Genomic DNA, 25829 nt, shown 5'->3' on the forward strand with positions numbered 1-25829 from the left:
TTACGGTGCTAGCAGTTTGGTCTTTCTTGGTTGAGAGTTGATGCTGGTCGTTTGGTTTCGCTCTTGGGGTCTATATGCTATATTTGCTGCCGTAAAACATCAGTCTTGTGGACTGCAATAGGCCATGTATTGGTTTTGGTTTCGGGACTTTTTTTTTTTTCCCACCGAGGGGACAGCTTTGTCTACGCGGAATATTCGGTCTTGGATTTTTTTTTCTGTCCACCAAGGTAAGGGAGGTATCGATCCCATCTCTCTAGCTTTCATCAATCGAGTTCTATTTCAACAAACCATTGGAAAAAAACCGCAGTGCTGAGCGCTCTTTGGCCAGTCAACCCATTGCTATGGAGGTCCAGCTATGCAAACTATAAACAAACTCTACAGTTTCTTTCCACCTCGGGGAGCTGCATACGGCCCCATCAAGCTCCTAGAGCTTTCACGATCTCTTCCTGCATCACTTCGATAGTCTTCACCCCCGTCGTCTGGCTCGCCATGATATAAACCACGTTACCCAACGCCCTTGCATGGACGTTCCACTCCCTCGACGCCCTAGAACCCATCTCCTGCAGGAACCCCTGCGCCGCGTTCGACGAGTATCCTAGCCCCAAAACATCAGCACAGTCACAACCAAAGGGGGGGTTTTGGGGGGGGTAACGAACCCGCTTTATCCCCAGCCCTCAGATTTACAGCCAGGACACTCCCAAGCGCCCACACACTGTCCACATCCGCGACAAACGACACCCTCTCCACAAACCCCCTCCTCCACACACTCCACACCTCCGCCTCCCCCTTCCTCGCCTCCCCCTTCTCCCGCCTCCAATCCCGCTTCGCCGCCTCCCACTCCCCACGCTCATCCATGCGCACCAGCGCGCGCACGCTCTCCCGCGCAACACTGCACCCCACGGCATGCGCCGTATAGCTATGCCCATGCAGCAGCGCGTCCTTCTTCTCGTCGCCCAGGAACGCGCCAAACACGCTCTCGCTCGCCAGCGTCGCGCACAGCGGCAGCAGCCCGCCCGTCAGCAGCTTGGCGTGCACGCTGATGTCGGCCTCGGCCTGCAGGAACGACGCCGCGCTGAGGCGGCCCAGGCGGTACATGCCCGTGAAGACCTCGTCGAAGATGACGGGCAGGCCGGACCAGGAGGTGGCGTCTGGGGCGGCGGTAGTAGGGGCGGGGGAGAAGAGGGTGGGGTTGGCGCGGACGGTGGCGACGAGCGTGTGTTGAAAGAGCGGGTCGGAGAAGAGCATGCCGCCGGCGCCGAGCACGAGGGGCTCGATGATGAGTGCGCCGAAGCGGCGGCCTTCGGCTTGTGTGAGGCGTTCCAGCGTCTTGAGGATGTAGCGCTGGTACTTCCTCCCCAGCTCCGAGTTTGCCCTGGGCTGCAGGTCGAAAATGTCGGCCAGACTCTCCATTGCCACGTCCTGGCCCAGGTCGTCCCGCATTTCCTCGGGGACCTCAATGATCCAGCGCCCCTTCTTCATGCCCACCTTTGGGAAATCGAACCAATGCCCTCTCCCACGGTACCACTCCACCTCACTGTTATACACCCCCGGCTCCGCGCAGTCCATCACGCCGATGGTGTCGCCGTGGTAGCTGCCCTTGAGCCCAATCACCCCGGCCTCGCGCTGCGTATGGTCCCACGCATAGCGGGCGCGCGAGGCCCTCAGCCCCATCTTGACCGCAACCTCGCACCCCGTGCTGCCATTGTCCGAATAAAACACCCTCGACAGCCGCCCCCCGAGAGCGACCCCAGCAGCGTCTTTGCAAGCTCAAGCCCGGGCTCGTGGATCGCATTGGCAAACATGACGTGCCCGTACCGCCCCGCCGCATATGCGGCGGCCAGCGTCAGCTCGGGGTTCGCGTGGCCGAGGCCCTGCGTCCACCACGACCCGGACCCGTCGAATGTCGGGCGCAGCACAACATCATCCCCCTTGTTCTTCTCGTTCGCTGCCCGTGTGTTGGTGTTGTTGTATGTCTGGAAGAAGTCGCCGTGCGCAGAATCAATGGCTGTGATTGCGTCCGCGGTGAGGTGCTGGTGCTGCGTGAACGGGTACCAGATGGTGCTGACGGCCTCGTCCGCCATCGTTGCCAGCTTGTCGATGCGGCGGGCATGGCGGCTCTCGAGCTCGACGAGCATATCCCGCACGCCCTCGTCCGCGCACTGCGTCTCATAGTACTCCCTCATCGCCTCGCGGTCCCTCTCCACCCCCCCCACCACCCTCTCCGGCGGCGGCGGGAGAACAACAGTCCTAATCCCCCGCTTCGCGAAATACTCGCCAAGGTACCCGTCATTGCGGTAATACGCATCGCCAAACAGCAGCACGCCCTCGACGTCGTAGCCACGCATGTGCAGCGACTCGAACGCAGAAATGGACGCCGAGATGCCGCCCAGCCGCGGGTCGGCCACCAGCAGGACCGGCAGCCGCAGCGGGCGGTACAGGTCGGCCTGGGAGGTGCCTGACAGCGTGGGCGAGTGTACGCCGCCGGCGGTCTCCAGGAGGAGCGTTGATGGCGTCGTTGTGCGGCAGCCGTAGGTCGCTATGCGCTGCCGGATCGTCGCTAGGAGTGATTCGTCCGAGGGCGGCTATGCAACGATCAATGATCAGCGTGAAAAAAGCCAAAAAAAGACACTGGTTCCCTACCTCGACCGCGACCAGATGCGGGCTGACAGGGTCCCTGTACTGCAGCAGACACTCTGCGCGGACCGCCGCGTCCGCGTCCGTGAAGCGCGCGACATGGCCGTCGTCTGCGTCCTCGGGGGCGCCGGTGGACACGGGCTTGAGGTAGAAGACGTTTTCGGCCGGAAAGTGTCTGCGGCTGGCCTTTGCGAGGATGGTGGAGAAGATTGTCTTGCCGACGTTGGTGTTTGCGCCGTAGATCTGGAAGGCGCGCAGGGTGCGGGAGAGGTGCGAGCCGAGGAGGGCGGGCATTGTGGTTGTGGTTGTGTTTGGCTCCAGCGGGGGGGTTTCAATGACTGCTGCTGCTACTACTGTTCTACTCTAATCTACACTCGGGGCGCTTGGGTGCCTCGGGTGCGGGGGCGGGGGCGGGGGTGGGGGTGGGGGTGGGGCAGCGTTTTTCTTTTGTGACGGGATGGGATGGATGTGTTGATTACAGGGGTCATATTGAGGGGAAAAAACAAAAATAATATATCCGCTGTTCTCGCCCATCAAGTACAGCAGCATCCCCTCCCCTCCCCAGGTTATTGCCATAGTGCACTCAATTCCAACTCCTCCCCCCACAATGCCCAAAGACCCCAAATCCGTCCTCACCACCACCCTCTCCCACACCCTCACCAACCGCGCCACCCTCTCCCGCCTCCGCACCCTCTCCCTCCCACCCCCCCACGCCACCGACTTCTCCTCCAACGACTTCCTCTCCCTCGCCACCTCCCCCCTGCTACGCCGCTCCCTCCTCGCCGAACTCGCCGCCCACCCCACCCACCCCCTCGGCTCCGGCGGCTCCCGCCTCCTCGACGGAAACTCCCCCTACGCCGAGACCCTCGAGGCCACAATCGCGCACTACCACAGCGCCCCCTGCGGCCTCCTCTTCAACTCGGGCTTCGACGCAAACACAGGCTTCTTCGCGTGCGTCCCGCAGCCCGGCGACGTGGTCGTCTACGACGAGTACATCCACGCCAGCGTGCACGAGGGCATGCGCTCCTCGCGCGCGTCGGCGTGCCTCATGTTTGCGCACAACAGCCTCGCCTCGTTCCGCGCCGTGCTGGAGGGCGTCGAGGCGCGGCAGGGGAGGAGCGTGTTTGTGGCGGTGGAGAGCCTGTACTCGATGGATGGGGACCTTGCGCCGCTGGCGGAGCTGGTGGCGATTGCGGACGAGGTGCTGGATGGCGGGGCGCTGTTTACGGTTGATGAGGCGCATGCGACGGGGGTGGTTGGTGCTGGTGGGAGGGGCTGGTGTCGCTGTTGGGGCTGGAGGAGAGGGTGTTTGCGAGGTTGCATACGTTTGGGAAGGCGCTTGCCTGTAATGGCGGTGAGTGTGCCCCCCGGTCCGTCTGATATGGCAATCTTGTACCACTGACACCTCCCTTCCAGCCATAATCCTAACGGACGCAACCACACGCCAATACCTCATCAACTACGCCCGCCCGCTCATCTACACAACCTCGCTCTCCTTCCCCTCCCTCGCCGCCATCACAGCCTCCTACACGCTCCTCCGCTCCCCGCACGCCGCAGCCCTGCAATCGCACCTTCACACCCTCACCGCACACCTCCACCGCCGCCTCGCCACGCTGCCGCCCGCCCCACAGACACTCACGCTGCCGCCCGTCCGCCCAACGCCCATCCTCGCGCTGTTCACGCCGCAGCCGCGCAGTCTCGCGGCGCACCTGCAGACGCGCGGGATCGTGGCGAGGCCCATCGTGTTCCCGACGGTGCCAAAGGGGACGGAGAGGGTGCGCATCTGTGTGCATGCGGGAAACACGGTGGAGGATGTGGAGGCGCTTGTGGAGGCTGTGAGGGAGTGGGTTGTGGGGCAGGCGAGGGGGAGTAAGATCTAAGTCCAAGGCCGGGGGTCTCCTTTTGTTTTTGTGTGTGTATGTATCTAGACGCCGATGATTATTGGTAATTCGAGTATGTATTTTGTCAAGATTGGTGTGGGTTAGGGTTGTTGGTGCGAGTGATGGTCTGTGATTGTGACACGCAATTGTTTACAGAGAGCATGCATTTCGTGCAATCATCAAGTCTCGATCACAAGTAAGTACAGAAATTCTTTCTCCATCTGCCCAGCCTGTCTAATGAATTACCTTTTAATAACCTGCGCAAATTACACCCCGCAAAAAGAATCCCAAACTCCAGTCAACGCCATTCCTTTGTTTTTTCATCTTTTTTTTGCCATTGGACGAGTGTCGGGGACCGTCAACCTCCCCACGACTTTCTTGGCGGACCAATGCGTTTAAACAGCCTTACGCCCTTCCCACTGACACGGATTGCAACCTTGAATTTTCGGAGGCTAGATCCAGTCCCCAGCCCGATCTTCTCTTTGCGGGCCATGATCCCCTTGCCGATGGAGCTAATCTTCAGACTCCAGGACCCCTTCCTCTTAGCCTTGGGCAGCGGCGCAACATACAAGTCCTTCTTCTTAATCTTAGGCAGCGGCCTACTACTAAACTCAGCCCAATCCACCGCTGTCGGCATCCGTGCAAAAATCACCTCTCCCATTGTGTCGTAAGAGTCAAACTCACTCGCCGTTATAATCCACTTCTTCTGCAACATCTTCACTATGGCGTCTATACCTCGCTGTCCCCTCCTCTCTTTCAATAACTGCAACACCTCCCGCTTTACGGTCATCACACGGTGCCTCACCGCAACTTCCAGATTGGCCGTTCCAACACCGCCCCCAGCGCCACTAACCTTTGCCCCCCATTCCAGTAGCATCACAAACACCTCCGCCGTCTTTGTGCACGACAGCCTCCAAAAGGACATATCAATCGTTAGCCAGAAGCCCATCGCACCCCTCCCCGCGCCGTCCACCACCTTCACGCTCGCTCCGCGCTCTAGAAGCATCCTTATAACCGGCAGATGCGCCCTCTGCACCGCCAGATGCAGCGGCGTGCGTCCACGCTTGGAATCCTGGGGGTCGACCTCGACACCATAGTCGAGTAGGACACGCACGGCGTCGACATGGCCCTGGAACGCGGCGAGGTGCAGCGGCGTCTCGACGTTTGCGGGGTCCGGGACGATGAGGAGGCCCTTCTTGAGGGCTGTAGTGAGGAGGGGGATATTGTTTTTTTCCGCGCCGTAGTGGGTTGCAGAGAGGCCGCGCGGGTAGTGGCGCGTAGCGGTGATGAAGCGGTCGAGCGTCAAGCCAAAGAGGCGGTCGTAGAGGGCGTGGTTTGTGCGTTGAAGGCCGACGTGGGAGGAGAGGGGGAGATACGAGGTGATTTGGTAGAGGAGCTCGTTGGGGAGGGCGAGGAGCGGCATTGTTGTGCTTTGTGTGGTGATGGGTTTGCTGTGGGGCCTCGGGGGCGGAGAGGTAAGGGAAGAAAGAGCGGGCTTTTATGCAAGTTAGCGGGGTAGTTGGTTGCGTAATAATGGTGACGATATCGGAGGATGTTTCCGAGTGGGGTGTTTTTGTTCTACTCGAAGCTCTAACCCAACCGGCCGGCCACCGGATCGAAGCCTCGGTTCATGGAGAGAGTTATCAACAAGGCTCTGCCTGGCCGGCCTTGCTGAGACGAAAAACAGCTTGTATCGAGTCAACACCACATCAAGGTGATCTGTTCTGTGCCTGGAGAACCAGCATGGAGATATACATGTGGTTGTGTGTATCTGTGTATGCTGATATTTTTAGGTCCGTTATGTACTCGTACTTTCGTGACGTTTGTAAAAGGAACCGCTATTGCATACCATACTAAATTGTGGACTTGGCGCGTATTTGTATGGTATGCAATAGTGGTTCCTTTTACAAACGTCACGAAAATACGAGTAACTAGGTAGTGCGCTGTCACTCCCGTTTTTGCACTTGCAAATTATATCTCCGGTCCGATACCATATCTGCACTTTTTTGCGGAGGCAAGGTTGGCTCGAACGCCTACCAGCACGGCAAGACCACGGATCAGGATTGGCGACAATTCTGCAGGGCCGGCTCTGGACAACTGTAGCAGGGCGGGCTTGCAGTGTTGAGGCATAACTTGGGTCCGGGAGGCTTTAATTTAGAGATGGTTCTGTGGAGGTTCTTTATTTATGCATTTACCCGGTACTGCAGCTACATTGATTGAGACATTCCATAGGAGTAGTGACTACTAACCACGGTATCCAATCAAGAAGTGAGTGTAGGCCGATATTTATGCCATCGGCGCCGTTTGATTGGGCGCGCTTATCTACCCGATAAGTGGGCCGGAGTTATTGATGCTGGACAAGCATATGTGTTGCGCAGATATATATGTATCCCGGACTAGTCCTGGAACAAAAGAAAGATGTGTTTGATTTAGCCAACAACCACACCAGCGACAAGGGTTGTGAGGGGAGTTACTTACCAACAGTTGCACTTATATTTGTAGTTGTAGTTACGGTTGCAGTTGCGAGTACATAGTTTTGGTGAAAGCGCGCGTCTCGATCTCTTGACACCAACCGCACAATATAGGGAAACATAATCCTGGTCTCAAGACAAGGCAGTAATAAAATCAAAATTTAAATAGCTAGATAGATATTACTTTCTGGAGGTGGGCTTTAATGTTCTCAACGACACCGTTCGAGACGGGACCAAGGTTCAATTTTGTCTCGTCTCATAGAGAGCACTAGCTCAGGTGGTGTGTGCATCACATGTAGAAAGAGATTCAATAGGTAATAGGACGGATGGTTCTGTTACGGAGGAGGATGAAACCCTACTTATACTAATAAAGGCGACACGTCTAGTTAAGCCAGACTGTGGACACCGTTACTAAGACCACTTTGCACTATAATAACTAACAAACGTACATATAGCTAGTCCCGAATATTGATTGGTTACATGTCATCTCTTTAGAGAAGTGCTCGCTGTATCGAAAACCCAGACGTCATAGAAGACAAAGTGAATAGCCGGTGGGGGAAACTTGGAATACCCAGTGTCGACCAAGCTCAGCTTGAGTCATAGCCTAGCCGTCTCGTTGCAGTATTTAAAACGAAAGAGAGAGTCTTAGTAGATAGAAATACCGGTTGTAGTGAATATCGCAGCATAAACGACGAGGAATTCATCATAAACAGGAAAGACATGAACATTCTCTATATGCTCAAATTAAGGACTTCACAACAGGAAGAAAAGATGTTGGTTCCTACCGCTACAGATACAGATTCGAGGTCCCGCGAGTTTTTCAACCCCGTATTCCTGCAGAATTGGCAGTGCTACATACCAACACAATGTTGGATTACATTCGAGCAACTTACCGCTATTTGCCCAGAACATTGGCAATTGTGCGCTGGTTATATATCATTTTACCACTCACCACCTACCAAGATAATCCAGCACAGACAAATCTCCACCCGGGTACCGGTCCGTGATACAGTCTGTAGAGGAGCAAAGACTACCAAGAAGCAACATATCATTATCTCCCAAGGCTCCCTCCAACTTGGCGACTTAAATTACGGAGCTCGAGCAGGAAATGAAATTATTACAATTACAGTTACAATTACTATACTAGTTGGCCATGATCAGTAATAATGCCCCGACGTTGCTATTGCGCGGCTCATGAAGATATATATAATAGCTGTTTCATGATTACACGACAACTGGAAATGACCGTCCTGCCATATCCGGCCGGGGCTCCCCGAGCAATGAACCTCGGTCTCGAGTGACGTGACGTGACACACCTCCTGTCCACCATACCACCAACAATCTAATCTGATCGTACCGTATCGCATCTCACCGTTTATTGATTCATTGATTGAACCGCGCGTTACACTTGCTGCAGCCTGTATACACAATAAAGCGATACATGTATCGATATTAATCCCCCACCACATGCCCCCTGCCTACTATGAAAACACCTTTTTGAAAAAAATTGTCCGCGCGCCCAACCCTAATAGAAGAAACAAAATCAAAGCAAAACAAAAACCCCAACGAATGACTCCAAAACAAAAACACAAAACGCCCCCCATCCCATGATGAAACCCGCACGCACTCAATTCAAACAGCCTCCCCACAACCCCCCAAAAACCACCAAAAAACACCGAGGACCAACGCTCGGAAAGCAGCCCCTCCGGCCGCCGGCAAGCCGCTCGGAACAGATAACATGCCATCACACACAACAAAAAGCAAAAGAGGGCGAAAAAGGCAGTAGTGGTGACGCAAAACGCGAGCTCAGACGTACGGGTTCCAGATAGAGTGTTTTGTCTTGGCAAGGAAGTGCCGGGTTAGGACCGTCCATACCACCACTCCATCTGGGCAAGGCACTCCACTCCACTCCTAGCTAGCAACTTTCTAGTTTCTACCAAACCCACCTCAACGGGCGGCCCCGTTCCCGGGATACAACCTCCCTCCTAACCGTACCTAACCATCCCCTTCGCAACCATTAGAACTTGATCATCCTTGCAACGAACACAGAATGCGGCACGAATAAAGCAAAGAAGAAAAAATAAACGAAGAAAAAAGAAAAACTCACAGTGGATGAAAATATTCTCATCGAGCCTATCGGTATTGATTCTCGTGAGGTTATACGGAATAAAGCTGGCCGGCAGTAGCAAAAGTAGCGCAGCAACACCACAGAAGCCAATGACGGCCTTGCGAGAGATGCCTTGTGTGCTCTTGAGCCTCTCCATGAAGGATCCAAAAGTACGGATTGTGACGTAGATGACGAGGGCGACGTTGGTTATTGAGACGAGGATTGCAAAGGTCTACATGTTTTATCATAGCATGTTAGGATTATTGGCTCATATCAGGAGTGAGTAAAAAAGAGATCAGGAAACCATACCTGACAAGAGGACCAGAATGCATGCCAGGCTAACTCAGAGTCGTGGATAACGTCGTAGGCTCTATTGCGCCGGTCCAGCGACGCGGTGATGCAAAAGTAACTCCAGATTGCGCTGCAGAAGTTTACAAACACAATTATGAGGGCGATTTCTTCGTCGGCGGCCATGGTTGCGATTGGTAGAATTGGTTATTATGAGAATATTGCTATTCGCATACCCGCTCTGCGGAAAGACTAATGAAGGGGAATGAGTAGCTAGGCTTGTTGGGCTTGAACAAGAGAACGGATTTATGAATAAAAGGGAAAAAAAAAACTGAAAAGAAAAGAGGGCTGGAACACAGTATAAAGAAGGTGGTGGTACACGAGCATAAGAAGAGGAGTAAGAAATCCGTCGGAAGATTTTACCAGAAGGCCCTACTCTACTTACGACTTTACATACCCTTTCCCCGCCTGCTTGCTTAAGCCCCGTTACATGCATCCAGAAACAACCCAACACGCTCACTAACTAACACAAGAGCCCATTGTGTGGGGCACGGGATCTCGCTTCTTCAATTCACACTTCTCCGCCGTTTCAGATAAGACAGGGATAACAGCCCACAAGCCAGCCATCAGCGAACCGCTCATAACTCCTCCTGATGATCTTCTCGCTGGATCTCGTATTCGCCGAGATGTTCTGGAAAATCGCTGCTTCTTCTCTTCCTCAACGTCATGGTGTCACGGGCCTTCGCCTGCATTTGACAGGAGCAGTGGATAGAGGGGACTGTTTTTGGAAAAATACCGGGCCATGCCCGATGCCTTCACCTGCCGGTTTACGCCCGCCCATGCAAGACTGACATAAGATGGACCCGTTGGTATCTAAAACGGGGGTTTCTCCTCCGGAGTATCTTGTCCGCCCTCGTGGGTATGATCAATGTCAATATTCGCTTAATGCAATTTAATTTCCGAATATCTTGATTCCGGTTGGCGTATTTGAGTTCTGACAGGAGAAACGTGAAGATAGAGAGTGCTTGACAACCGCAAAAGAGCGCTCAAAAGAATCGTAAAGTCCAAGCTCTAGGCCTCTCGGCCTCTCGGAATCGGCACTTTGATTTGCCAAGACGATGATGATTGGCGATAGCCAAAGCGCAGGCAGACGCATGTCTCACTAAATATATCTTTGGCGAGTTACACGATGCGCGAAGTCGCCGTTCGTTAGTGTTTGAAACACTGTTACTAGACGATCAGGCACATAATCAGGGTAACTAGTCGAGTCAAAATGGAGAATACAGAAGTTTGCGAGGGAATTCGAAAAGATTGACATTTCAGGACAAGAGCACCTTATCTTAAGTAAAGGATTATGTGTTTGTAACCTTGAGGCCACTGACAGGTGCTGGTTGGTTATACGAGTGATAGTTCGTGAATGCATATTAGCACACATACAGGCTCGTATTCCAATTGACGTATACGTACCTTCACCCCCAACGAGGCCCAAATATCAGACTATATGCAACAAAGGTCGCAAACGACTGGGGCTACTACCTAGGTTAATTTTAAGCTAGTTCTAAACGCCTCATCTGCACCTTAACACTCCTTGGGGAAGTTTCTTGGGACATCGAAATCAAAAGATCGTCGGTCGAGATCTCACTAAACAAGCCCACGCCACAGATCCGCTATCACCTCCATAAGTACCGCCCTCATGAGCTAGATCACTACCTCTTTTATCAACCTTGACCCATCACCACCACTAGGAATGTCAGCATTTTTAGGCGATGATCACATAACTACCTCTGCCCTCAAAGCACTAGCAAGCAGTAAAGATTTAACGTACCGAGACACATACCAAAGGAGTTAAATTCATACTGGACGCCTTATTAGATAAGATAAATATTCCAAAAAAGTTATCATACTGCGGTATATTTGATGGAGCTCCCCGAAAATACACTAGAGGCGGTGAGAGTCCTATTTCTCCATGGAAGAGAGTATTGAAGGCATTTCGGCGGAGCTAGCTAAGCTAGGGCGTATTAATTGATTAATACGGCCGATACCTGAACGTCTGATATCCCTTCCGTTTTTGCGTATCTGGAGCCTTCTACCTAGTTCGTAGATAGTAGTATGTTCCGAATCGGACCGCATTCGATAACTCATCTCAGATCCATCTCAATGCATCCTACATGTGATTCCGAGCGCAATGCCATCCCTGATTGGTTGACAGCCCCCCGTGTCGAGCTCCACGGTACTTTGGGGGTTCTATGCAGTCCAACGGCTCCATGCGTAACAAACCCTGAAACCAATCCCAATTAATCTCAGTACTGGCTAAAACAGATCCCCGATGCTCTTTTTTATGGTAGCCATTTTACATATAGGCTAAAAGTGGCCAATAATGATCCAAGCGATCGGCAAGGTCAGATGCTTGCTTGGTATATGAGTGATACGTTATGATTTTCCTTGCAAGGCCATCCTGGAATGATAAGATCTTTATCAGTAGAGACTTTAACAAGGGACTTGAGCCAATAGAAACGTTGGATAGACTAACTGAACTTAAAACGCGGCTATCCTTTACTATGATTCGTCGAGAGGCTTTGAAGGATTGCCAGTGGGACGATATGTAATTGGGCAGTGCTCAATAATTCAACGGTACTGTATATTACTCACACTATTAGGATGCGTTATGTAATTGCGCAGTTACAAATTTGAGACGCGCGCGGGGTAGAAATGAAAGGTTGAGGTTTAACGGTTACGGTGACTTAATACTCCACAAAGCACTCTTGACAGGCCATGGTAGAGGCTGGCTGTTTGGTTTGAAGAATGATCTACCTCGAGTTGTCTAAAAACACTTAAGGTCACGTAAACTCGAGCGCTTGTCATAACAGACTCGAAGACAACAATCTTCTCTCAGTATCCCTTTTTGTCTCGGCGTGTATCAGATCAAGCTCCTACCCAAATTCACAGGGTGAGTGATGTACGCAGGAAGCAACCCTGCTAAAATCTGCCGGTGATCGTCAGTACGTAATATTTTTACATATGATGCTGTTCATGAAGCTGGTGCTGCTCTCATGCTAATTTGCTTGCTTCACCTGAATTGAGGGATAGCTAGACAGAGAGATAGAGTGACAAGCCGGTGGGGTATGAATCGGGATGAGGACATATCTCGCAGCCACAGTTTTCACTTTGTGACCACGCGTCTATCAACGTTGCTTTACCATAACACCCTTACCTTCACCTTCACCTAGCTGAAGGGACTACAGTATCAACCCAATGGCTGATATCCACCTAGGACAGCGGGAGCACACTGGCCGAAGCGAGCAGCGGGGAATGTCTTGGAGCGCGCCAAACATCCAAACTCATACACAGCGCTAGTAAGAACACTGTAAACGTCACTTCTGACGTCTATCTGCCCCGACGATCGTCCTGCAGTATCCAGTCCCGAATTACGGTCTTCTCTCTAAAGCTATCTTTTAGGCACATGGTCAAAGAACATCGCCTGATTTGTGCAAATTTCAAGCTACATGTGGTTCCTGACAGTGGGTTGTTCCGAGACCGGCCTCGCGATTTGGAAGACCTTCCTTCCACCAACGGTGAGTCTTTTTCCAGGAAATCTTATATGAAACTGACACCCAATCGTACTTTCAGTAGTATATACTCTAGGAAATTGCTAGCTCCCCTAGGTGCTTGGTCGTTTATGAAAATGCTGAGCGAACTAGCTCGTTAATTGAGCACACGTCGCAAAAAGAAAAGAAAAGAAAAAGAAAAAGCACCTACAGAGTGACGGAACTCCCCCGTTCATGGATCAGCAGATGCACCACTATGTACAAAGCTAACCGGATGACATCTATGTTTGTTTTTTTGATCTACATAAAGTACTTCACCTAATAAGTATTATCCCTTCTGCGCGTGCCATATGACCAGGTATAATTCTATATTAACGCACCGAAAGCAATAAAAGGAAAGAGAAGAGAAGAGAACAGTCTCGAAAGGTAGACGGACCACACCAATATGCCTTTAATTGTCTATAGCAGAAATATATTTACCAACCATGGCTCAACGATCTTCACGTCCCTTACTAGCATCTCATTTACAGATACATATGTTCTACATACGTTTCTTATATCGACCAATTTTGGCCGAGCTCCCGGTATTAGAAATAACAGGGGTACTCGTTGTGGAAATCTTCTCTACCTACATTAATGAATCTTAATTTTCAATAAGATCTCCGTTAAGCGTTTCATGTGTCATATCAGAATATCGAGACATTCTAAAAATAAAAATAAAAATGTCTGATGCTATATTGTCCCCAATCTATCAAACGAATGGATATTGAGATATATGTACACGGGGAGGGGGCTAGGATGTGCTATTCAGTTATAATCTAACATACATTAACTCCACGTATGCGTGGATTCTATATTACAGACACAGGCAATATATTGGCAATTAAATAACATGCCCTGAGGTTGAATTCTGAATATAGATGAAAAGGCTCCGAATTGGGGCAATATCATTTCCCTCTATATTTCTGTAGTCTGAAAAGGTTAGTAAGTGGCCCGGTTTTGCCTATTTTGGCGCCTTCTGACTTTGATCATACTTCCTCATTCTGATCTTTAATCAAAAGCCTTATACGCACTAACCACATGCAGATTTATATTCCATAACTCTTCGACTGCTCTACTGATCATGAATATCAGACTAGACTGCTGAGAATGTACCGCGCCAAACGATATATTTTGCGACTACTAGGTTCGTAGTATCAAAGGATAATAATAGTAAATTGACCGCAATTCCTGATATGATTGCAGTACTTCTGTCTTTTGACGTAAAAATAATAGCGCATGAAGCGCACATCTAGATGATGAATCGTGATCATTCATTATCCAAGAAAACCATATCTGACACTTCTAGCTATCCATAAGTATACTCGCTATCATGTCACTAAAATAAGAAGCTCATGGTTACCGAAACACTCTACTTGAGATGTCCACATTCTTTACTATTTATCGTAGGTAAACTAGTGTGAGATTTGTTTATATTCGCACTACTGTTACGTACTTTGACAGTATTGGACAATTTTCATGTTGATACACGATACAGGGTCTCTGTCCTTCTCATAAAATGACCGCTTTATTCCTCCTTTCCACGTATGATTATAAAATACGATATAGTATCCCCCCTATCTAAGTGTCTGAATAGAACATACTTCAATAAGATCTTCGAGGTATCCATTTTATGCAGTTATAATCATCAGTAATAACGCAAAAAAAGACACCGCTATTATGTCGAAGAAGTTTCCAGATTACTCTTTCACATTTCTACCTAATTCGGCACGTACAATTGTGCTCCTAGTGATCCGAATTTAATACGAAGTGCGTGCATTAGTTGATTATCAAAAATAGATCTAGACAGTATGTCTCACAATCAGGACGTAAGTACTGCAGCTGTATATGTAATCTTGCCATATTCCCTTTCATATCCTTCATACGCATCATCGGGTCCGAAATCCATCATTATCTTAATGTTGATTACAACTTTTCCAATCGGCAACTTAGAACAACGGCACTACTTCCATGGGTCTAACGATATTGGATTTTCAGATCTAGCACAAACACAGGCATTGACAAACATGACCATAAATCCATCCACATTTATAGTTGCAATTCTAAAGCTCAATCAACCCAAAAAGCCACCACCACCCCCCGCGCACCAAAAAAAAAAAAACGCACACCCAAAAAGTGGAAGAGATCGGGTAGTTCAGGGGTCATTGCCATAACTGTAAGGTTGCATGCAATTAATGAATTAAAAAAAAAAAAAAAAAAAAAAACGCACACCCAAATCCCGCCACCAAACACCACCGAGTGATACCCCATGGCCAAACCCAAACTACATGTAGTCCCACCTAGCCAACCACCCTGGAATACAACTGCGTCATCGCCGTCCTCCCTATCCAAAACGCACCCCCGCGGCAGCTACCCCGCAATCGAATCCCATTCACCCGAACGAGAAGAGGCGCTGCCATCACGAGGCAGAATAGGCATCATCACAACAAACCTGTAAACAACCATCCCAGTCACAACATTGGTTGGTTGACAACCACCGAAGCTGCTGTAGGGCGAGTTAGGACGCGTAAACAAACACGCCTCCAATCATCACGTCAAAACATCACGCTCACGGATCTATGGAATGGCCATTGTGCATTCTATTTTTTTTTTTTTTACATTTATAGTTAAAATGATAAGAGGGAAGTAATAAATAAAAAAGTTTAATAAAAAAATGAAAACTTCAATAATCCAGCCATAACTCATTAAGTCCATAACCCTCATAAGAAGTATCAGAAAAAGCGAAACCCAACAATTACAATCCAGATTTATCCCAATAACCCAAAACAAAAAGACAATCATAAAAACAAAAGCCCCAAATAACTCAGCTGTAAAGACAGAAGCAAGAAGGCCAACTCCAAGAAAGCAAATAATATCCGAAACAGACAGAAAGAATTTATGAACGAAAAAAGGGGTAGCGAAACACTAAAGAAGAATACCCCCCATGTTGACAGAAACCCGGCCCCATATCGCGAGTATTAGTATACTCATGATAGATAATCCATCCCTAACCTTCTATCGCTCTTGACGTCAGATACCCCATTTTTCCCCCCGCATCCGACTCCGAAATCCGTCCCGTAATAAGAATTAGTAAAAAAAAGTGCACAGAACGTGCGCGTAGTGAAAAATAATGTTAAAATGCCAGTTGCAGATGAGGTTGAGAAATACAGTACAGCGTTACAGCACGTGCCCGTAATTTGCAATATCAGGTATATAAACGTTGATAAGTGGCTATTGATCACTGAGCACACTAGCCACGTCCATAATCGTTGCTCTACGTTAGTAATGTAAAAAACAAAAACAAACAGCCCCCTCGGTGAAGATGAAAACGATATAACACAAAACTCATCGCAGACAACCAACCAACTCCTGCCAAGAAAAGATGAGAGCACAAATGCGCGTAACCTCACCCCACTATGCATGACCTATGTACTGTACTCTACCCCACATTTCCCCCTTATCCTTCTTCAAAAAAAAAACTCCCCGCATTAGATGTAATTAGGGTTGATAATCGTCGTGTTGATGTAAGGAAGTTTAAACCGGAATTAGGATAAGTGAATAGGAAAGGCAGGATAGAAAGAACAGAAGTCAAAGACTACTGCTCTACTTCTCCCTCTGAGCCCTCGGAATTCTCCCTGTTAATCCAGTTCTGCACGTACAAACTAGCCCTCTTGTATCGCCTGTCGGCAAATTTCTCGTAAACGGCACCATGGTGGGTCTTTGGGTTCTCGCAACACTCAACCAATGTATGGATAAGTGGCTCCAATTGGGTCGCAGTGTAACCGGAGAAAAAGGTATGAGCGGGTGACTATATCATGGTTAGCCGAGGAGATCAAACAAAATGTATGTAGGAAGAAAACTCACCCATTCACCCTTCTTTAACATGTGCCTCGCCAAATAATGTGCGCCAGCTGCCAAAAAGCTAGGCGGGCTGCCCACAAATCTCTCATCCATAATGGTAATCTCCAAAAAGTACTTTGCAAGGGTCCTCGTCTCAAGGTCGTAATCATCAGCCTTGCTGATGCGACGAAGAAAACTCATTGGCCCTGGCCAGCCAAGTTCAAAATTCAACATTGACAGCATGAACCTCTCCGCCTTCAATATCTCTTCCGCGGTATAGCCGTTGTCAACCATGTAGACAATCTCATGCACAGATGGGCAGTTGATTTCCTCATACTTGGCAGCAACGAACAGGGCAGTAGCACCAACAAGTTGCAGCTTACCAAGGGAGACAACTTTCGATGAAAGAAAGCGGTCAACATAATTCTGGCAGAGGAAAAGTGTCTCTGGGAGAAGGTTGAAGCGGGTGTGGACCTGTACAAGCCAATCCATGAGAATGGCGCGCATAGACCATTGGATCTCAGATTGGTGATCCATGTAAGTCGCGTTAGGCAATAGTTTAATCTGCAGAAACATAATATTAGCAAGTGATCTCCTGTTTATCACTGGTGTTACATACCTCCAGCTCACGCATATATTCAAAAATCTCTTCCCCATACTCTGCAACCATTGAAATGTCGCCCTCGTCCTCCTCATCATAGGCGCTAAACTGTTGACCTACAGCTTGGAGCTCCTTTTTAGCTTGTGACGTCCACCTAGGAACGAGCGGTAAAGGAAACGTAACACCGGTGGTGTTATCGCCCCTCACAGCGGCTGTGAAGTCCTCATCGTCCTCGCCCTCGTCACTCTCAACATCGGAAATAACCTCATTCCTAGACCTGACGCGAAGTTTTCCACCCTCCAACCTCTCCTCATTATCATCACTCGCGTAATCATCTTCTTCATATTCCTCAATCTCGACACCGTTATTATCGTCATCTTCCTCGTCAATATATCCAGAGTAAAGGTTGGGGTGCTGATCCGAGTGGACAGCCGCCTCGTCCTTGGGCAGGCCATGCTTTGAGTTGAGAAGGCTTGATAAAGGTCGAGAAATTGCCTTGGTGGCCCCGTTTTGGCGGGTTGCCTGAATATATTGAGATTCCTTCTTTGCGACGGCATCCCTGGAAACTTTGGGGGGGCTAGTCCTCTTAGGGCTAGGCCGTATTGGGCTTGGTCTCTTATCCTGGTAGACAGCTGGCTTTCGAACATTTCGGGAAGTTGGTACATGGGAAGCCTGGACTGCGGAGGGGATGTTCTTAACACTCCTCTGAGCTGGCCTTGAGATCGCACCACTAGTCTTTTGGATAATTTGCTTCTCATCGATGGTGATAGAACCTTTGATATGCCTTGCGGCCTCCGAAACGTTTTTCACGGTGTTACTAACATCACCAAACGCGGTCCTTCTTGGGACAGCCTTGAGGCCGACAGCTCCCTTCTGAGAGTCCATGCTCTTCAATGCTGCAGTGGCGGCGGCGGTTGTTAATTTCTTGGTACCAGCGCGGATAGCGTTCTCGTCTTGACGAACACGGATCGCACGAGGAGGGCGTTGTGGCTGTTTAACGCGTAAGGTTAGCGGAGCTGAAGAGGTTGTATTGCAAGGACACGGGGTTTGTGATGAATATAATAGATCGATGATCAGTAAGGGTGGAATGGGGGGATGGGGTGGTGGTGCTCATATATGTGGGCATGTATCAAGATGGAATGTGTCTTGAATTTTGGTAACACATCCAAGTGTACAGAGTTCATAGTATGAATACAAGAATTCTTGGGGGAGCACACTCACTTTAGCGTCCATTGCACTATTTGAAGGTTAGTATGTAAAAGGAAAAATAACGCTTTGAATTTTGAAAATGAGAGGCGTAAAGTTGCCAAAAACAGCGGGGGAGGGGCGCGACGCTGTTGCAGAAAAAAAAAAGGGATGGGGGGAAGAAGATAAACAGATATGTAGGAACCTGTTTTATTCGAATATATGGTTGTCAGGAACGGAGAAAAGAAAGCGAATGGGAAATAACCGTCCAATGTTATTGTTGACTAAAGGATGAGGAAGAAGAGCATGCAGTTGAAATGCGGAGAGAAGAAGACGTTAACTACATGGAACTATGTTGTTTAGGACCGTTTTCGCGTATGCAGTTGTTGTCGAGGCAACCGCTGCCAGTCAGTTCACGAAGGGGTGTGCGCTCCCTTCTAGGACGCGCTTCCACCGATTGTAGCCAAATGTTACACCATCCACTCGCCGCGTCTCCTGTGCCGTCGCTAGCTCGCGTTTCCAGGAGTTACTCCGCACGACATCACATGACCAGATATACCCAGTCTGCGAAGTATTAAACAAATCGTTTCCTGCAAGTCTTCATCTTTTCTAGATCCTCTCCATGACGACTACGTATTGATTCTTAACAGCGACTCTAATATCCCCAATTTCGCCATCAAGTTATCCATGGTCGATTCCGGTCAACCACACTGAAACTCGAGTGCGGGACAGAGGCGCCTGCATGCTAGGCAACGACAACGACATATGTACAGGACTTGTCTGCCTGGCATGACTCTAGTTGTGCATAAGTACATTCAATGTACATACATCCGAAAGTGCCTCTAACTACCTCGTAGAATGGAGGGGGTGCCGACAGCAAGTATCACCCCAGATCTACCGGTCTGCGAATTGCCTTGAGGGGGAGAGGGCAAACTCTCACTAGAATTGAGACGCAGGGAGAGTTGACCTATATGTATCTCAATAACTTGAAGTGATGGAACACCAACAGCAGTACTGACATCCTGAAGAAAATTAGACCGAGCAAACTTAAAGGACCGCGCGAGAATGGTTGTACCTTTATATCACAAATTCTACGGTTTCCCTATGGTGGCGGGATAAGAAGCAGGCCTGTGCTCTGGTTCCACGCGGCAGCCTGAGATAAGCCGTTGGGACCATAGCTCCATGTTCCCCCTCCCCCCCCCCCCCCCCAAAACCATCCCTGCCTGTTAGAGGAGATGGCCCCTCCTGTTGTCGCTGAAGCAAATTTCGGGCCTAATGGAGGCTGTGATTTGGTTATTGGAGAAGCCCTGGATAGGTACATAGATACCTATCCGACACAAGATGGTGACATCCATAGCTAGTAAGATGTTGTGCCAGACGTCAAGATGCTGTGCGCTCTTGTACTCAGCTTGGCCATTATATCTAGCTATCCAAGAGTTGTTTCCGTCCTATCTTTGGTTTACTCCTACGGTGTCTCTCACCAATCTGGAATGAGACGGTCCTATCAAACCTTTTATCAATTAACTTTCGCCAAACAAGCGCCCCGCCGAAAAAGTCATGTGCTCGTTCATAAGTCGCCGTGATGAGACACAAACTATCACCCGGCTCAATGCTGTCCATCTCTATGGTTGTTCAATGTAAGATACAAGGTCAATTTCAGTTGCTTGATCGATGTACAGCGGCTCTCTATCTATGCTAAGGGCACACTCTAAATGACGGTCGGCGGGGTATCGCCACATGAGGAGGGGTTTGGGGTCGCAATTCAACAGACACTAACCATTGTACCAGGCCGATTGCTGGAATGGGTATTAAGGATCCTTAATTGATATATTTAGTACCTCTCCTAATCTCGAGCTCTATATACCCAAAGAAATGCGCCGGGCGGGCAGTGAGGGATTTGGCCTTCTAATCACTGCGACGAAAGCAAATTATACTTAGGATGCCCAGGTGTAACACCGATTACCCTACCCTCCTGATGCCGAAGCAGTAACGCAGGGACGACGCAAGGGCTGGCTCGACATCAAAGTAATGAAAATTGCCGGCGTCTTGTCTGCGCTTTGCATCGAAGTTAAATGCTCGCGCAAAAAAAAAGCTTGGATTGCGAACAAGAGTAAAATTGTCGAGTGGAATGGCGCTCTATGAATCGTGCGATCGCGACCTAAAGCTATTGACCCCTCAGCGACTGTTATCAAGAAGACATTAGTCGACGTCTTGTATCGCGTTATGTGAAAGCTCCTGCTCATGCAACGAAGGCTATGGGCCAACTATCAACTATGGAGAAGCTACCGCTTATATTCGGCCGCCTTGGCCTTAGGCATCCCGCTTTCTAGATAAATAATGCCGTTTCACCGAACGTTCTGAAAAGATCCTGGGCATCGAAGTCAAATCAGGCGGCGAATAAAGCCATTTGGTGGAACTAAACTTAGCACCACAAAATGATTTGTTTTGCCCAGCCAAAGTCCCTTGAAACCAGACATATTCGACGACTTATCATATCCGGCGTCTGATCGCGCCCTATATATCCTGCAAAGTATATCACCAGCAATTCCGCGCAAAAAGTTTCCCCAGAAATGTATCCATGGACGTGGTCAGGATCGCAGCTCATAACTGATGGGCGGTGATTCTTATATAGGAGGCAAATCACGCCCTAAACAACCCCTATCAGAACATAGTTCCGTGGTATCTTGTATGTAGGCAGTATGAGTACACTGTGCCTGGAATGGGCCCCTGAACATGAGTCTCGCTATTCCTCAGACCAATGGTGTGCTTCTTGCGTGAACTAGACCACAGCCATGAAACGAACTGGGCCTTTCGAATGTTCCGGGAAGAAAGTATAGGGGCAAACACACGCAATTCCATCCTAAACACCTTTGTTGCCAGCAGCCATCAGAAGGAAAGCTCTCTCAACAGTAGCCGCAAACTGGGCTCCAAAAACCGCTCACTTGTAAGAGCAGCCCTGCGCATACTTGTACTGCTCGCCCACCCCGGCCGAGAGGCTTTTCGTAAACGAGCTCTCAGATAGCCTGCCGAAACTCCCCACCGTAACCTGCGAAACTTATCGAGAAATCGAGGTGATTGGGGACCAAACATCCAACACGATTGCACTTCCTGTAAGTGATACAGCCGACCATGACGCACTTTAAGCTGGTGGGGGGACAAGCGGGTACTCCGGAATGAATAACTTTGCGGTTAAAATTGCAGCAACCTCCGGAAGGCAATCGGAGTCTATGGAACCCGTTGACACGGCCAAAAATAAACTGCTCCAGCGTGGGAAATTGAATCGAGGTGCTTTGATGATGGGGAAGCTGATTGTTTTTCGTTTGAATCTGGCGGTGAACATTTCGTGATGGGGTAAGATTCGAGAAGGAGCGCTCAGCCACCACAAATGGGAGATTTCGTGGAAGGAAACTGGTGGGACAGGTGGTCTATGTACTCTGAGACATATTAGAAGAAACGTGGGTGTGGGGCGAAAAAGAGATCCGGGATTGCCTACTCTTCTGAGGGAAATTCTCCATCGCATTTGCCCATATCTGCCTTTACCGAGCCTCGCGCGGGCCATTCTTTCTTGTTGGTATCACCGGGGTGGTCGCAACTATCTTTTTGATGATCACGGGTCGCAAGCCAGGGGAGGAGCGTGGTTTGCCAACACTGGGGATATGAAAGAGAATGATCACGAACTCGAAAAACAAGGGTAAGAGAGGGAAACAGTATGACTGTAAATTGTTCTAGAAAGAGATAAGAATATCGGAGGGGGGTCCGAAGGCTTCTATGAATTTTCTCGAGGTAATTTATACATACATGTACCTTGCGATCCTAAATCCCCCAATGTAAAAGGGCCCAGGGTCCGGGGATCAGTGACCCGGGTTGTGACAGGTTGAGGAGTGACAGATCGCTGGGTCATCAAGAAAACGGCCTGAACCCGTCGCTGAACCCATCGCAGAACAGAAGCAGAAGCAAGCAGAAGCATCACCAGGTGCGGTTTGTGAAGCTAGACTGGATGCGTATCCCCACAGCCACCACCCCTCCCTTCCCTTCTACCCGACGTTTTGCACTGTTAACCAGGAGCTTACCTCCCTCATTATTCATTTTATTTTTATTTAACCACTAAGATTCTGTAGGCATCTCTGTGTGTCGATTGACTATCGTTTTGCGATATGTAGCTCCCCAAAAGTTTGAAGGGAGAGCAAATCCCTTTAAACTCCCTCTCTCCGTCCAGTTGTTTTCGTTTGGTTTCCGAGCAGCGGCGGTTGCCGTAATGAGGTGCTGTTTGGCCTGTTACCCGGCCTCATACCATGTGACGTGACGCAATGACCCTCGGGAAATTCAAATCTAGAACATTCTCACGACCGCGGCTAACTACAAGAAAAACGCGAGTACGAGTGTCAAGGATTGGGAAAGATGAAAAGCGAGTGAAAACAAGCTCCCAAAATCTATGGCCATTTTGCGGCGTCTTTAGACGGTGTTTATCCCAAATGATTTGCGCCATTTCCACATCCCACTTCATCCCCCGTGGTCCTCCATGGAGTCGGGATTGGGACTGCCACATCCAGAATGGTCGCATTGTCTCAGAACTGGATGCCTGCCAACGCGTCGTCCCGCGCCCTCCCGCCCAACTGTCTAATTTTCCTTGGCCGACCGCTAGGCACGTCACGGAAAACCACTTTACGCGTCGTCACGAGACTTGAGCGACTCTGATCGCTATTGTTATTATTCGCCCTTGTTATTAACCAAACGGTTCGCCAGGCGCTCTGCCCTTTCTTGTCTCCATCCTATTCGTTCGTTCTTTTCCAGTAGCTTATTTCTTTGATTCTGACGTCGTTCTGTTTTTTGCCTGGATTAATGCGAAATCCTAGGGTTGAAAGAGCGCTTCGTGAGGCGCCGTTGGCTGTGTCGCCCGGTCGCGCGCAGCCAGATAGCAACTTCACTGTCTTCATTCCCCCCGCGGCACTATTTATATCCTTTACGTTTCGTGGGTGCTACTCTATCTATGACGCCGCCGACGATAGCCGTGGTGGATGTACTACTAGTATAGCTGTTGTGTGAATGTTTACTGTTTTGTTTTCACACCCATCCCTCCCCCAGTCTGCTTCCTAAGTTTACAAACAACCCTTCCACTTCTTATCGGGGGAAAGGATTTCCTTCGCATGTGCTCCATACCAAATTTTGCGAATGACGAGTCGCCATTTTCCAAAAAAGATAGCAACGGAAGCATCTCCAGCCCTGCCCTATCCGGTTCTATTCGCAATTTCCATATCTTGTTAACTCGAGCAAGTATTTACCATAACCATAAATCCCTTTAATCCTCTCCGAGAAACCCGTCGCACTTTATTTTCGCAGATTTTCCCTCGTCCAGGGCACAGGATATCGGCTTCGGCTTCTCTTCTTGCTTCTTGCTTGTTGGGGAGGAGGAGGAGCTGCGGGCAAACTGACAAACTGCATACTCGTTCTGCTTCTTACATCGCCCGATCCTCGACGCAAGCGATCCCCGTGTTTTACGCTCTTTGTTTGTTCGTCTTTTCCCCGACCTTTTTATTTCATTTTTTGAGACGTTTTCATTTTTGAACTACTCATCGCGCATCCATTCACGGATTCACTTTTTTAAGGCGATCGCGGCGCTGTAGGGAAAGTCAAGAAGAGGAGGAAAGGTATCTCTGTATGATGATTACCCCAAACAATCCTCCCCCCCCCCCCCTCCTCTGCGCCGAGGGAGCGCTCCCACCACTCACCATCTTGAACCCGTTCTAGCTACTCTCATCCGCATCGCATCCCGCTGGCGATTCGTTAGCGAGCGAGTGGAGGAGGCATCTTGAAGGAAGGATATCGTATCGTGTCTGTGCCAATCAGTGCATGTTGCAACGGCGGGCGGCGATCCACGGCCGGGTCCACCACCTTTTTCGGGATAGAAACACACCGTCGCTCTCTGCTTCCCTCTATTTAGACAGTTGCGACTCGTAGTGAGAGCAAGCAGGAAGTAATATCAGAGGGGTAGAAATCACATAATGTACCTACACACATATATCATGTATGGCACTTTATATGAGAGTAAAGTACCGCAGTAGGCAGAAAGGACAATCGAATGCTGTCCATGTAGAGTGCCCACCCTTGGCTTGTAACTCGCAAGCGTTGAAATGTGTAGGTAATCTCAGTTGGTTGGAAGGAAGGGAAGCGCGGCCCCCCGTCGAACCTCTTCCTAATTCCGACTTTGGACTAGCCTGGCCACTTCAGTTCGCACGTTCCCTCAAGTTGAGCACAGAGCGCCGGAGAGTCTTGGAGGGGGGGAGGGTTTTCATGTATGGCATGTATCTACTGTATGTAGGGTATCTGGGAACTGGCTTTCATATCCCAAGCTCCGCTTTCTAGAGGTCTGCGTTGTTACAGTTAGTTGGACGTACGCTTGCTGCTTGCTTGCTTTCTGCGCTGCTGCTTCTGCTGCAACACACACACATACATACCCATCCATACACACACACACACCATAACCATACCAGAGTACTACTCGCGCACCAGGTCCAGGACAAGCGGTAGGAAGGAGAGCACACAGGAGCAGTATTAGCAGCTATCATAGATCAAGAAGTCGAAGGAAAGAACAGACAGGAATTACAGTAGCGCCAGTAGCACCTTCAGCGACCATAATTCCATAATCCACTAGCTAGACAAGGCCTCTTGACCAGTCAGCAGGCAGAACGAGCAGGTAGCAAGAGTAGGAGATAGCGAGAGCTAGAGAGAGAGCGAGCGAGAGACAGACACACCTACCTTTACGCCGCCCACCATTACAGGTATTGGGTACCACCAACCTTTGAAAGCTATACACTATCACGACGCCGACGAGGAGGACGAGCACGAACGACGACGAAACGGCAGAGAGCTTGGTTTTCCTCTTCGCCCACTTACTTTAATCGCATTCTCACCATTTCCCACATCTCTGTCGGACTTGTCTCTGTTCCTAGCTTGTTCCGCTCCTCGCCCTTTCGTTTGACTTTCCGCACACTTACCCCAACTGCCCTGCCCGCCCACCACACCTACTCACCTACACACCTCCCATCCTCCTATACCTCCCATACCTTACCCATTATTATCCTCTGTCAGTTCCCTAACCCAAGAGCAATTCCACGCTTGCTTGCGCCTACACCCAGCACACAGCTTTGCTCCCTAGCACAACCACTACCCCCCGACTCAATCCAAGAGCGAGCGACCTATTCATATCCATAATCATTATCATCCTATCCCCACCCAACCAGT

At 49.7% G+C, this 25829-nt stretch overlaps 7 protein-coding genes across 7 annotated transcripts; 1 reads left to right on the forward strand and 6 right to left on the reverse strand.

Annotated features, from left to right (window-relative positions):
- Positions 1 to 416: 416 nt before the first annotated feature.
- LAJ45_09701 (uncharacterized protein) lies at positions 417 to 2928 on the reverse strand (the record flags this gene model as incomplete). Its single annotated transcript, XM_046119241.1, has 4 exons — positions 417 to 595; positions 657 to 1696; positions 1747 to 2582; positions 2641 to 2928. 4 exons carry the CDS (start codon positions 2926 to 2928, stop codon positions 417 to 419), a joined length of 2343 nt encoding a protein of 780 aa, XP_045967563.1.
- Positions 2929 to 3241: 313 nt separating this feature from the next.
- Positions 3242 to 4514, forward strand: LAJ45_09702 (uncharacterized protein; the record flags this gene model as incomplete). The annotated part of the gene is made up of 3 exons (XM_046119242.1): positions 3242 to 3889; positions 3970 to 3988; positions 4051 to 4514. The coding sequence occupies 3 exons, from the start codon at positions 3242 to 3244 to the stop codon at positions 4512 to 4514; spliced, it is 1131 nt and encodes a 376-aa protein (XP_045967564.1).
- A 358-nt stretch (positions 4515 to 4872) lies between these two features.
- On the reverse strand, positions 4873 to 5937 carry LAJ45_09703 (uncharacterized protein; the record flags this gene model as incomplete). Its single annotated transcript, XM_046119243.1, has 1 exon — positions 4873 to 5937. One exon carries the CDS (start codon positions 5935 to 5937, stop codon positions 4873 to 4875), a length of 1065 nt encoding a protein of 354 aa, XP_045967565.1.
- A 3043-nt stretch (positions 5938 to 8980) lies between these two features.
- On the reverse strand, positions 8981 to 9566 carry LAJ45_09704 (uncharacterized protein; the record flags this gene model as incomplete). The annotated part of the gene is made up of 3 exons (XM_046119244.1): positions 8981 to 8991; positions 9093 to 9324; positions 9402 to 9566. The coding sequence occupies 3 exons, from the start codon at positions 9564 to 9566 to the stop codon at positions 8981 to 8983; spliced, it is 408 nt and encodes a 135-aa protein (XP_045967566.1).
- Positions 9567 to 16559: 6993 nt separating this feature from the next.
- LAJ45_09705 (uncharacterized protein) lies at positions 16560 to 18638 on the reverse strand (the record flags this gene model as incomplete). Its single annotated transcript, XM_046119245.1, has 4 exons — positions 16560 to 16772; positions 16829 to 17368; positions 17424 to 18395; positions 18627 to 18638. The coding sequence occupies 4 exons, from the start codon at positions 18636 to 18638 to the stop codon at positions 16560 to 16562; spliced, it is 1737 nt and encodes a 578-aa protein (XP_045967567.1).
- Positions 18639 to 19335: 697 nt separating this feature from the next.
- On the reverse strand, positions 19336 to 19766 carry LAJ45_09706 (uncharacterized protein; the record flags this gene model as incomplete). The annotated part of the gene is made up of 4 exons (XM_046119246.1): positions 19336 to 19385; positions 19441 to 19612; positions 19666 to 19692; positions 19764 to 19766. 4 exons carry the CDS (start codon positions 19764 to 19766, stop codon positions 19336 to 19338), a joined length of 252 nt encoding a protein of 83 aa, XP_045967568.1.
- Positions 19767 to 21230: 1464 nt separating this feature from the next.
- On the reverse strand, positions 21231 to 22118 carry LAJ45_09707 (uncharacterized protein; the record flags this gene model as incomplete). Its single annotated transcript, XM_046119247.1, has 6 exons — positions 21231 to 21237; positions 21298 to 21392; positions 21440 to 21458; positions 21533 to 21613; positions 21758 to 22024; positions 22084 to 22118. 6 exons carry the CDS (start codon positions 22116 to 22118, stop codon positions 21231 to 21233), a joined length of 504 nt encoding a protein of 167 aa, XP_045967569.1.
- Between the last annotated feature and the right edge of the window lie 3711 nt (positions 22119 to 25829).

Source organism: Morchella importuna (assembly GCF_003444635.1).
Source record: "Morchella importuna strain M04M26 chromosome Unknown Morimp01GS038, whole genome shotgun sequence".
Classification (NCBI taxonomy): Eukaryota; Fungi; Ascomycota; class Pezizomycetes; order Pezizales; family Morchellaceae; genus Morchella; species Morchella importuna.